Source organism: Triticum aestivum, chromosome 3D (assembly GCF_018294505.1).
Source record: "Triticum aestivum cultivar Chinese Spring chromosome 3D, IWGSC CS RefSeq v2.1, whole genome shotgun sequence".
Classification (NCBI taxonomy): Eukaryota; Viridiplantae; Streptophyta; class Magnoliopsida; order Poales; family Poaceae; genus Triticum; species Triticum aestivum.
The window spans coordinates 423,163,718-423,176,604 of record NC_057802.1 but is presented as its reverse complement, the minus strand read 5'-3'; the positions used below and the strand labels follow the sequence as shown (position 1 = coordinate 423,176,604).

At 47.4% G+C, this 12,887-nt stretch overlaps 1 protein-coding gene across 1 annotated transcript; it reads right to left on the bottom strand.

Annotated features, from left to right (window-relative positions):
* Positions 1 to 8,932: 8,932 nt before the first annotated feature.
* LOC123079324 (coenzyme Q-binding protein COQ10 homolog, mitochondrial) lies at positions 8,933 to 12,217 on the bottom strand. The gene is made up of 4 exons (XM_044502078.1): positions 11,536 to 12,217; positions 11,243 to 11,438; positions 9,531 to 9,662; positions 8,933 to 9,442 (listed from the first exon to the last, which is right to left on the bottom strand). The coding sequence occupies exons 1-4, from the start codon at positions 11,826 to 11,828 to the stop codon at positions 9,320 to 9,322; spliced, it is 744 nt and encodes a 247-aa protein (XP_044358013.1). The 5' UTR covers positions 11,829 to 12,217; the 3' UTR covers positions 8,933 to 9,319.
* Between the last annotated feature and the right edge of the window lie 670 nt (positions 12,218 to 12,887).

Genomic DNA, 12,887 nt, shown 5'->3' with positions numbered 1-12,887 from the left:
GGTGGCGCGGCCGGGGAGTGGCCGGAGTGGCGCCGGCGATGAGCTCGGCGGCGGCGCGTGCGGGTGAGCTAGGTGCAGTTGCTACGGAGCTCGAGAGCGAGATCGAGAAGGGGGAGAAGGTAGCGGAGCTCACTGCGGTCACGTAGAAGCAAACGGCGCGGTCGGGGACGGGCTGATGACGTCGGGAGGACGCCGGCGATCTCGGAGCAGAGGCGGCGAAGTCGAGGGTGCAGGGGGCGATGCAGGCCGTTTGGTGTTGCCTGACTCGGCTGAGAGGACGAGGGCGTCGAGACGGAGCTGCTGGACAGCACGGGAAGGCGAGGGGAGTACGGTGGCTGCGGTGGTGGCGAGCGGCGGCGACGAACCCGTTCGGGTGGGTGAGAGAGAGAGGTCCAGGGGAGGGAATGAGCACGGGGGAGAGCGGGAGGGGTCGAGGGGAGCGCGTGGCGTCTCCGGGGACGTCCAGGGGGAAGCGGCAAGCAGGAGGTGGCCGGGGCGCGTGGGCGCGCACGGCGGCCACACGCCTCTCGTCCTACTGGCGAGAGGTGGGAGATGACTGGCAGCGGCGCTGGGCTGGGCCGGCCAGCTGGGCTGGCCAGCTGGGCTGCGACAGGTGAGGCCAGGTAGGTTTCCTTTCTCTCTCTTTTTTTATTTGTTTCTGTTTTCTAATATTCTGTAGTCTTTAGGGCTTTATTAAAAATACTTAGACACTTCCAAAAATCATGAAACTACTCATGATCACTGTTGGGAATATATCCTACAGTAAACATTTTAGTTTATGATTATTTGAGCATTTAAAATATTTAATAGCATTTAAATGCCCAAATGCAAATAGAGTATGATTTAATCCAGAGCCCAAATATGTCATGGAAAAATGTGCATCACCTCTGGTTACTGTTTCCAGCATTTTCCAAGAATGATGAACATTTTTGAAAGCCATTTGGATTTACTGGAAATATTTTGGTTGAACCTAGTGAATTCCTTTAATGCTAGGGTTTAGGCAATCCCCATTTCAAGTTTCTTTCAAAGTTTAAACATGATGCACACATGAAGTTAGCCTAGTGCAATGTCAGAAGCTAGGGATGTGACAAGTTCCGGGGGGCCCACGAGGGTGGGGGCGCGCTCACCCCCTGGGCGCGCCCTTGTGCCTCGTGGACTCCTCGAGAGCCCCCCTGACGTGAAATCAACGCCAACTTCTCCTGTAAATACAGAAACCTTCGGGAAATAACCTAGATCGGAAGTCCCGCCGCCGCAAGTCTCTGTAGCCACGAGAAATCAATCTAGGCCCTCTCTGGCACCCTGCCGGAGGGGGCCATCATCACCGGTGGCCATGGAGGAGGATCCCGGAGGGGCCATCATCGCTATGAAGGCCAAGGACCATAGGGAGAACCTCTTCCTATCCGGGGGGAGGCCATGAAGGAGGAAGCACAAGGGGGAGAACCTCTCCTCCTCTCTCTCGGTGGCGCCGGAGTGCCATCGGGAGGGAAATCATCGCCGCGGTGATCGCCTTCATCAACATCACCATCATCATCACCATCCTCATCTATTTTACGCGGTCCACTCTCCCGCACCCCGCTGTAATCCCTACTTGAACATGGTGCTTTATGCCACATATTATGATACAATGATGTGTGGCCATCCTATGATGTTTTGAGTAGATATCCTTTGTCTTTGGGTTGATTGATGATCTAGATTGGTATGAGTTGTATGTTTTATTTTGGTGCTGTCCTATTGTGCCCTCCGTGTCGCGCAAGCGTGAGGGATTCCCGCTGTAGGGTGTTGCAATACGTTCATGATTCGCTTATAGTGGGTTGCTAGAGTGACATAAGCTTAAACCTGAGTAAGGGGGTTGTTGTGTATGTGATAAAAGGGGACTTGATGCTTTAATGCTATGGTTGGGTTTTACCTTAATGATCTTTAGTAGTTGCGGATGCTTGCTAGAGTTCCAATCATAAGTGCATACACTGTTCAAGATATCTTCCGATATTCCGATAAATCGGCCGATTTATCGCTTACCGTTGTCTGACCGATAAGATAAACCAGCCGATAAATCAGCCGATATGGCGATAGATTAGCCGATATGCCGATAAATTAACCGATTTACCCCTTATCATGGGTCGACCGATAAGTTCCCGATAAGCGATATCCCCATCCAAGACGGGAAAGTATGTTGGCTTATGCCTCTCCCTCATATGAAATTGCAATAGTGATTACCGATCTTGTTAACAATTGCTTAGGATAATTCCGCACACCAATCCATCCTTATTCCATACTCGCTATTTATAATATTTAGTAATATATTCTAACTTTATGTTAACAGCACCTACTTTTATATTTTAGCTCTCCGATATAATGCAAAGTTATCCTCTTCATACCCACAACGTAGTTTTATTTCTCGCTTCTATTTGGAAGCAAACGCTCGGTGTACGTAGAGTCGTATCAGTGGCAGATAGGACTTGAGAGAATATTGATCTTACCTTTAGCTCCTTGTGGATTCGACACTCCATACTTATCACTTCCACCTTTGGAAATCGCTACGATGATTCCCTGCATTTGGGGATAATCAAGCTCCCACCCCATCTGCATTACACCTCACACATTCACATTTTCTGGGTTGCCTTTATGCCAATTAGTGTTAAACCTAATGAAGTTCTGGTTGAGTCGACTTTAAACCACTGTTTTCCAGTCAAACAAGATTTCCATGCAGTCAAGGTTGATGAGCTCATTTTCAAAACTGGCATCTTCTCCCGCTCAGCAAAATTTCAAATCCTGAAGTCTAGGTCTCTTGACTTCTCAGGCTTTCGTCTCTTTCTCTTTGACCAGCTCGACTCGGCTGTTTCTCACTGCAGCCGGCACCTCGCGCTATATAAATCGTTTTCTTACTCCCCTCTGCAGCCACGAACCGTTTCCATCCTTGGCCCCTTCGTGCCACCCAAATCGCACATGCATGCTCCACACCCACCCGCCCTCACGGACTCGCCGCACGTCCATTCAGCCATGCACAATCCCCGGGCCCACCCCATGCACAATGATGGCTGCGCGGCGGCGTTAGGCGGACCAAATCCGCAAAAAGATCTGTACGCACCATGCGGGGCTGCGCGTGCGTGCGAGGCTCGCGCAAGAACCGAGGCATCCCCTTTTGTCTCTCTGTCTGTGCCAAATCTGGATACCCCACTCCCCCCACCTGCGTCTAATCCGGACGGCGTTGCGCTGCCCTCTGTCTCCCCCCGCCTGGCTACTATTGCCGCTCCCTGTCAGAACTCTGCATTGGGAACCAACGACTCCGCGCAGTCATGCACTCGCTCACCCACGCCGACCCCTCAAGCTACTCCTGGCCAGCATCTAGCCATCATCATCGTGCCTAAACCAGCCCTGCAGCCTAACCCGTCCGCTCGATCACCACGCCAAATGCCCCGGTCGCCTCAAGCGCCGCAACACGCAAGAGATCACGTCCTGCTAACACAAGATACGCCGCCCATGCGGTCCAACAGCACCACGACGATCCCATATCGAGATGCTCTCCCCCCCCCCCCACGCCCACAGTCACCCGCAGCCACGCCCCCCATATCTTCAAGAACACGGAGGCTGCTCTCCACCACCCCATTTTCTCACATCTACCTCCCACCGCAGTACACCGACGATACGCTCATCGTTGCTGCTGCCTCCCCCATTGCCGCCGCAGCTCTAAAAGTAATCTTAAACAACTTTGCATCTGCTATAGGCCTGACCATCAACTTCTCCAAAACCACTCTAGCCACACTACACACAGATGACACCATTGCTAACGCCACCGCCCTTGCCATGGCTGCTCACGCGCCCCCTTTCCCCAAACTTACCTCAGCCTTCCTCTCTCCCCTAAAAGCCTCCACCCAATGCCTTCGATCCTCTTTTAGAACGCTCTCGCAAATGTTGATAGGGTGGCGGACCAAATTGCTAGACAAAGGTGATCGTCTCATTCTCATCTCTGCGGTCCTCGACTCCCTCCTCACTTACTTCATGTTGGTTTTCTGCATTCCGAAAAAGGTCCTGAAAAAACCTTGACTCCCTAAGTAGGGCTTTCTTCTGGGCAGGAGAGGATTCATGTTCAGGAGCTCAATGCCTTATTGCATGGAAAAACATGTGTATTCCGAAGAAATATGGTGGTCTAGGGCTAAAAGACCTGCATATTCAGAACAATTGCCTGCTCATGAAATTTGCTGCCGAGGCTTTGACCTCTGCTTCCACCCCTTGGCTAGAATGGTTAGATCTTCAACACCCAAATGCACTAGTTTCCCCTATACCGCAAACCTCTTTCCTCTGCCGCACCATTGCTCAGCAAATCCCCACCTTGCAGTCAATCTCATTCCTCTTACTTCTGGCTTGATACCTGGCTAACCCCAACACCTCTAGCTTCCTCCTTCCCCCACCTCTTCTCACGCTCCACTCTTCAGCTGGTTAAGGTGGCTAATGTTCTGCGCTACGGTTTAGAAGCTAACCTCCATAACAGTCTCTCCCTTCTGGCAGAGCAAGAGCTTGTTGCGTTGTTGGCTATTTTGCAGGACTTCGTTCCATCGGCTGAGGAAGACCAAAGGTTTCTACATCGAGGACTTGACTTCTCCACCAAGGACGCGTACGGCGCCCTCATGCCAAGGCCTGATAACGATCCCCTTGCTCCCCTCATCTGGCGCTCCAAGGTTCCACGCAAGATCAAAATTTTTGCTTGGCTCCTTTTTAAGGACCGTCTCAACACCAGGGCCAACCTCGCCCACAAGCAAATCATCTCCACTGACATATGCCCTCGCTGTGCTATGTCACCTGAAGACTCCATGCACCTCTTCATCACCTGCCCACTTGCTAGCCGGGTCTGGCAGCGCGTGGGTATCCTGCCTCAGTAGGACGACATCAACGACCTTTGGGATATTTTTATACCCCAGCACCTCCCGCACAAGACATGGCCACTGGTTCTCATGTCTCTCCTATGGAAGATCTGGGCTGCGCGCAATGACATGCTGTTTAAGAATATTGATCAACGTTCTGTAATAACCCTTAGGGCTCTTATCTCTGACTTGGACCTATGGTCACATCGTCTCATGGCAACATGTGAAAAGGAGGACGTCTCCTCGTGGCGTTCCTACCTCTTTGCACGTTGCGTCGTGCCTATGTAATTATATGCTTGTTGCCTCGGCGGCTTTATGACACTCATCGGGGAATTACCTCGGCACACACCATCAACGAGTGTCTTGTCTAGTCTCCCTTGATTTCAACTTGCCCTTCATCGACTCGATCTACTCGGTCATCTCTACAACCTCCTTTATGGACAGTCGGTTCTTGGGTTCACCGGGCATGCACTTGAGAGTGAATTGAGCTGCGTGGAAGGCCCCTCATGCATGGTACTGCCCCTCAAGCCGGTTGTCCATCAGCTGACTGAGCCTTCTCTAGTAAGACGAGAGTGGCTTTACCCCGTTAACCAAGTTGCCCTTCTCCCTAGTGTGGCTTGGGTCCAACATCCTCAGACGCAGAGCATCTCGAGCAACACGATGTCGGAGCCATACACATCACTCTTCACATATAAGTGGCCCCGAATGAAAGATGGTCAATGTTAATCGATGTCACCAACATATGATGCATACTGTTAATTTATGTACTGCTTTTACTCTAGCTACATGAGAAAGGCCAACACTGGGTTGCTTTTCCCTTTCCCAAGCTGTAAATTTTTCGTTATTGTCTCTTCTTGGAATCACTTTGCCTCAAATTTCTTGCCTTCTCCACCCGTCTGCCTAAGTAAAACAAGATCATAGTACCATGTATCCAACATCAAAGACCAATGGTCGGCGTGAGCATAGAACTCATTGATAAGAGTTGCTTGTGGGAATTTTATTGAGCACTCTGCGTTAGAAACAACAAAGTTCAATCTTTCGCGAATGACTCCTCTTTTCCATGTGAACGGATTATCCAAACAACCCATGTCTTCGAGGCCACAATCACTTAAACAATCTCTAAACTGATTCATTGTGGTCTCATGTTTTCCCTCCGTTCTCACTAGCAAACAATATTTCATTAAAATCTCTGATGACAACCCATGGGTGAGAGCACTTGCTATGTAAATCTCTAATATACCGGCCAAAGACACAAGCTTCTCGCTCCATGTCGGGTGACCATAAAATCCAGACAACCTCCAATCAACTTAATCGCCTTTCTAATCAACACATCGATGAAATAATGACCAAAGTATTCAACTCCGCTTTATTATCTTGATAAAATAAAATAATGTTGCTAGAGCGACCGTCACTCTCCATACAAAAATGAAATCAAAACCCAACTTGCAACAAAGCTCATGCCCCTTCGTTTATTTAAATTTGACTCTGAAAGAAAAATAGCAGCTGCCCGAATCCGCCCTTGGAGATCCAAGAGCTCCGGAACTATCATGGTTGATAGCATACCACGATGTTCCAAGCGAGGGTTTTCATTGCTCCCGATGATCCTCCACCTAGGATGTTGTCGATATCTCCGACGTGTTATTGTCAGTTGGAAATCCATCACTTCCTTTGAGCTTCCTTTTGTTGGCATTTTTCTGTGGTGCTCCCACAATCCATTATTTGTGGTTTTAACTTCATCACCATCCAGACATCCACAGATTAGTCCACAATATGAGCAACTTTCGACGAGACAATAGCACCAATAGGCACAATTACACCTAACTTCTGATTTACCGCTGCACCTGAGTCATATGTCAGCCTCTTCCCAAGCACATTCAGTTCATCCATCTAAGTATCTTGTCTACTTCCCTTATTACCTGCCAATCTGTCCAAAGCTTCATTGCCCTCCTTTCCTTGGGCATTATACACAATGTTCCAACGCCAACTACCAGCAGGGAAAGAATTCTCCCCAACACTTTCCCACTGCCGCGTGAACCTGATCCAAGACCTCTCCTTCCTCCTCCTCTGTTTTTTTCTCCTCCTCTGTTACCATCTACAGAGCCTTGTCTAGCACGTCCACGATCGGCCTCTCATCCTTTCAACTTGAATGAAATCACTCCACTAAAATTTTGAATTGTCATGTTCTCTATTACCACTTTACGCAAAAAAAAAAGTTCTCCATTACCACACTCTCCGTGCTGGTGTCCAAACTCTCCACTATGTTTACAATGAGCTGGGAGCTTCCATACTTAACTTGGTAGTAAACATTAACCCACCCTTCGACACATACGTCAGTCCTTTTTTAAAATATCAAACGTGCTCATTAGATCAACACATCTCGGTGCCTCCGCACCGATTACTAGTTTGGGTTAGGGTTTTTTAGTCCTCGCGGCGTGGCGCTTGGGCGGATGGTGGCGCAACAACAATAACAAGGCCCTTTAAGATCTTGGAAGCACCGTCTTCAACGCTCGCCACATCCCGCCGCCGATGGAACACGGACGACGAGGAAGAGAACAAGCCACCAAACCCAGCTGCTTTATGGTGTTCACCTGAGGGCTGAGGCCCGCCGCGATCGGCAAGGCTCAATGAGGATAAGGAGCATACACCAGACTCTTGATCGTGGTGGTGACATGAATTAACACAAACAAATGCTCCCACGAAACCTACAAGTAATTATCTGGAAGCTTATGTATTTGTGCGACCAGACCGCTAATTTTGTGAGTTCCACAGATTCAGGTCATGCCATCAGAATAGCTATGCCCCTCGTTAGGGATGTAAATGACGCAATAAACGACGCTAGTTAGCTTTACTTTGCTCGATAGTTCATTTTTCCCAACAATTTTCTTATTAAATTGTTAGACCGACAAGTAGTCTAATTCATGAAGGTATTATTTTGGCCCTCAATTGGACTAAACTGGACATTGTGGTGGAGACCGATTGTGCCGAAGCTGTACAAATGATCTCAGCATCTGGGCAAGATCGATCAGCACATACTCATAGAGTAATGGAGATCAGATCGCTACTGGCTCAAGAAAGGAGGATTCATATAATCAAGATCAGGCGTAATGTAAACATAGCTAGTCATACTCTTGCTCAAATGGGACGAACGCAACAGCGGACTGCATGCTGGTTGTGCACGCCTCCTAACGAGATTGCAAGCATTGTTGCTGCTGATTGTAATCATATTACCTGATAAATGAAACTCCCTTTCCCGCAAAAAAAAAAGACCGATAAGTGGTCTTAAACTTGAATCGGTTTACATCTCTACCCCTCGTGCATGGCTTTGTTCCAATCCACCAAGCAATTGAATTTGGACCGTGAATAAGTTGTCACTGATCCACCTCCAAACAATTTGGCGAAGAGAGCTCCATGACTTTCTTTGGTGTATGCAGTGGCAAAGCCAACTGCAAGAACTTGTGGGGTTATTCCTATTTTTTTGGATTATTCCTTTCTTAATAGTGTACAATAACTGTACAATAATTTTAGTCTATTTTTCCTAAAAAAGTTGGGGCTTAAGCTGACCCCACAGCTTGTACATAGAATCGCCTCTGGGTGTGTGCACTCTTGCCAGAGCAAGCCACTTCGCCAGTTCAATCGATTCCTGGACTTCTTCCAACATAAATTTATCATCCTCTTCCTTTTTCAGACTCAAACGATCAATAAGATCCTCCATCTTCTCCTTTGGCTTCCCGTTTTGCGACCCGCTTGCATTCAATGCAATAAGAAGCCCTAGATCCCATGTTCACTGTCAACCAAGGTCAGGAAGGTTGCACAAAGGAACCCCTGGATCAGTCGAATCATTAGAGAGGAAGGGAGGATCAGAGGCAGTCGGTGGTGGACAGAAAACGAAATTGATGAGCACACAATCTTTCATACACGATGTGTGCACAACAGGATTTTGAAGCCACACAGATTACAAAACGAGCCAATCCATACTGTCGTGTGTGGAGCGTCTCTGAATTCATTGTCTGCTACAGCGGGACTTACCGACAGAGGAGAGCAAAACCCTTGTTTTTTAGCTACAGGAAGAAGGAACATAATGTAACAAAAATGAATAGAAGATGGCTCAAAAGACGAGCGAGGAAGTCACAAGGCTGCCGTTCGCATAACATCAGAAGCATACATCATGCTTATACGCTTTGTGCCCATAGTTCAGGGCCAATTACACTTTCCGATTGACCAGGCAAACAATCGTATGTGTGTGTGGCCATTTTGCTGTTACACATGGATAGTAAACTAGTCGTACATAAAAAATCTCTCCGTAGAAATAGCCAAAGAGTGAAAATTCTGGCCAATTTCCCTCGAGACCCACTTGCCTAATGGTACCGTGACATCACAAATGGAGGACTATATGCATGGTCATCCTCTGTTGTAGTTGAGACAAGTTACCATGAAGAGATTCTTCAAAATTGGATTATTTGTGTTTATCTTCCATGCCCGTAAGGCTTTTCCAGCACAGGAACGGCAGGTCCATAAATTCTAAAACATCGATCGCTAAATGAGCCCACGAGCTTGGAAACAACTTCCTTGAAGAACATGGAAGCAACCTGCGGTGAAAAGCTTGATAAGGACTGAGGAAAATAACAAAATGAAGCCACTTGATATGTATACATACTCATAGCAAACAAGTTTTACCTGCCGATATAGGGGTGACTGAAACTTAAAATCGACTAAGAAGTAAAGGTCACAGGTTCCAGGAACAGGACCAGGCTTGAATTCCCAAACGTTTATCAAATGATCGAAAAGTCCACTTTGAGACGCAGTCGTCTGCACCAGAGCAATAGAGTCAGAAGCAAAAAACAATGCAACTACTCAATTCAGGTAAGAAGTAGGACAAACAAAGTGTTAGTGTTGCTACAGAGAATTGACTATCACTGTGATAAATACAGAAAGTTAAAGAGGTACCCTAGCTATTGACCAACTATCCAAATTGATAAATAGACTTTCATCCATTGACCAATGTATTTATTAGAACAAAGTGAAAAGAAGCTATCACGCTTGCTCTGGAAGGCTAGAAGTTCGCACATTAATTAGAAAAAGCGAAGAGACAGATCTAAACTGCATATTAGGGTGGGTTCAGACTATAACAGTGCTGATTAATCAGATAAAAAACATGAAAATTCAAAAAAAGATTAAAAAAACATGTATTAGAACTGTTACAGATCTATGAGAACCAGTGTATGGCACTTCATCGGTATTACCGCATATGTATGTATTGCAATATCTAGCCGTGCAAGTAAGCTGGGTTTCGGCTAGTTTGTGTACATCTTAAGGAAGTCTGTCATCCAAGAGCTGATCAAATGTCATGACCTCAAAATCAATTGCACCTCCGAGTTTTCAGGCAAAGTACTTCTACAGTTGTGCTTATCAAAGAAATCAATCCATAGAGAAACATCCGTATTTACAGAAGCCATCAAAGTTTCAGTTTAAAAAAGGCTCATGATGAAACTTTGGTGCATACTCTTGTTATGTTCTGTCTTGGTTGATTTTAAATGGATGATACGTTTTCAGGTTTATGACACTGTGATGATACTTTCACACAATATATAATGACAAGGTGAACAGAATATCTATGATATGAGTCGAGAACAATATCTGCTCATATTGGTTAGTTCCAAGTGTGAATTTAGTAATAACTCAGAAATGCTTAAGTTTTCTCAAAAGCAGGTTAATTCTATCCCAACCAAAACCGGCAAACAGCAGATAGTTCATTTTCTTTCTCTGCCTGGGATCCAAGCGCTAAAGCTAGTTAGATATCGTATTTGAAGGTATGCGGCAATTGTGTCGTGTTGGGGAAACTGTATTTGAAGAACCTACCAACACTATCTCCAACATAATAAGTGTTCGCTACTTATAGTTCAGCTACAATAATATCATGTCCGGCCACATAAGAATCTGGGCGTATTAACAATATGAATATAAACAAATAACCTAGGATAAGCTCATGGAAAAAATAATACTGCCGATACTAAACCAGGTTAAAGTGTTATAATCAGCAGATCCAACAATAAACCATCGAAGAAAGCGATGAATCAAATTTTTACAAGTGACAACAATACTCCCTTGGAATAGTACATCCATTTGCAGCTCACTGTGATGAATGATATAAATCATGATGGTGGTTTTGCAATTACAAAAGGAATAAATAGCTACCGCATATGTCATGAATATGATTGAATTTGCAATACAGCTCATTCTAGAACAACTTTCATCCCTGATAGGTTTCTTATTCTAGAATATTTTGTGAACCAATGATCTAATTAGGTGATACGAATTGAATTGTCTGCCTTCATATCATACTACATTACCCCATGAGAGGGGTGACTGGTGCATTACACAAGTCTCACCTTGATATATTTGGGCTTCTCCATCTCCACATGAGAGACATAGCTTTCGACAAAGAACTTGAATCCAATTTCGAGCTCGGCGTCAAACGAGCCGTCGTCATACCGCCTAATAACCCTGGACCGCTGGCACCAGGGCACAAAATCCTCGTAGAGGTCCACAGCCGCGACGACGGCATACATCTGCTCCGGCGAGTACCTAGGACGACACAGCCACCACAATCAATCATTCCCATTTCAGAAGTCAAGTCACCTGGAGAGCACCCCGAGCAAGCGGGCCATCGTTGATATATTACCCCATCACGCGCCTCTCCTCGTAGACCTTGGAGAGGACGCTCCCCTCCTCCCCGTCGCCGCACCCGAGGAAGCTCCTCGTCTGCGCGCCCGCGGGCCAGCCCGCGCCCAACCGGCGCGGCTCGCCGCGCGCCGGCGGATCGGCCCAGCGCCCGACCCTGCCACCTAGCCCGGCCAGCGTGGCCGCGCACCTGGCATTGGCGAGCGCCTCCCCCCTGCCGCAGTCGCCCTCGGCGAACCCGCGCAGGAGGGCCAGCCCCCTCCTCCGCAGCACCGACCGCGCGCACGGCAGCATCGTTGGAGGCCTCCAGGCGTGATCCGGCCGCGGGGGAACCCTAGATTCGGGGACCGGTGGTGCGGTTGGCGGCGTCGCCGGAGGAGGCCGTGGAGGGATCGGAGGTGGGGCGAGAGGCGTGGGGGAGCGGAGCTCCTAGGTTGCGGGGGCAATCGGATTTGGGGAGAGGTGGAGCGGGCGGTATGGGGAGGGAGGACAGCGGGGCGGGCGGGCGCGCGTGGGGTGGGGGGATGCGTGGCTGGCTGTGGTTGGTGCCTAAGATCTGGCGCGACCAGAAAAGAAAAGAAAACGTCGGAGCTGGCGAAGACTCGTCGAGGCTGTGCCGTCGGATGATCGGTACGGGCGGCGGCACGAGTATCATGCCCGGGCGGGCCGGTGGACGGCGGTTGCGTACTTGCGTGTGCTCGCCTAATTCCAGATTTGACCAACGACCATGCGGCGCAAGGGTTTCCCCGAGGAAGCTTCTTTCATGTCTAAAAATTGGACCGTAAAATAAACAGGTACACCCTCGGAAATAGCCAATGGGTCTCGGGTCTCACTGTACCCGACTTGAAAAAATAATTTAGAGAATAGAAAAAAAGTAAAAAAGTCTGAAACTTTTTGAAATCAAACATGATTAGGCATTCCACCGGTGTGAAAAGTTTGACGAAGGAATATCGTCGACCGACTCCAGGGCCAAGAAAACAAATTTGAGATTACAAAAAAGAAGAAGTGAATAGTAACTCTAATATGGTGCCGGTTTTGTTTTTCTTCGCACAGAATACCATGGGAGTCATTTCTCCGTGAAACCTTTCACCCGAGTATTACGCTAGACCATATATGTTAAAAAAAAGAAATTCTTGACACTTTTTATTTAAAAAAACGTTTTCCATTTCGGGTGCATAGGCCTCCATGTTCCAAAGATCCGTGTCACGTAATCCCTTTTTTTTTCTTTACTTTGCCTATAAAATTTATCTGAAGTCAATTTTTATACAGTTTGACCAACAAAAAACAACATTCACAATATGAAATCAATATCATTAGATGCATATGAAATTAATTTCATATTGTATAACTTCA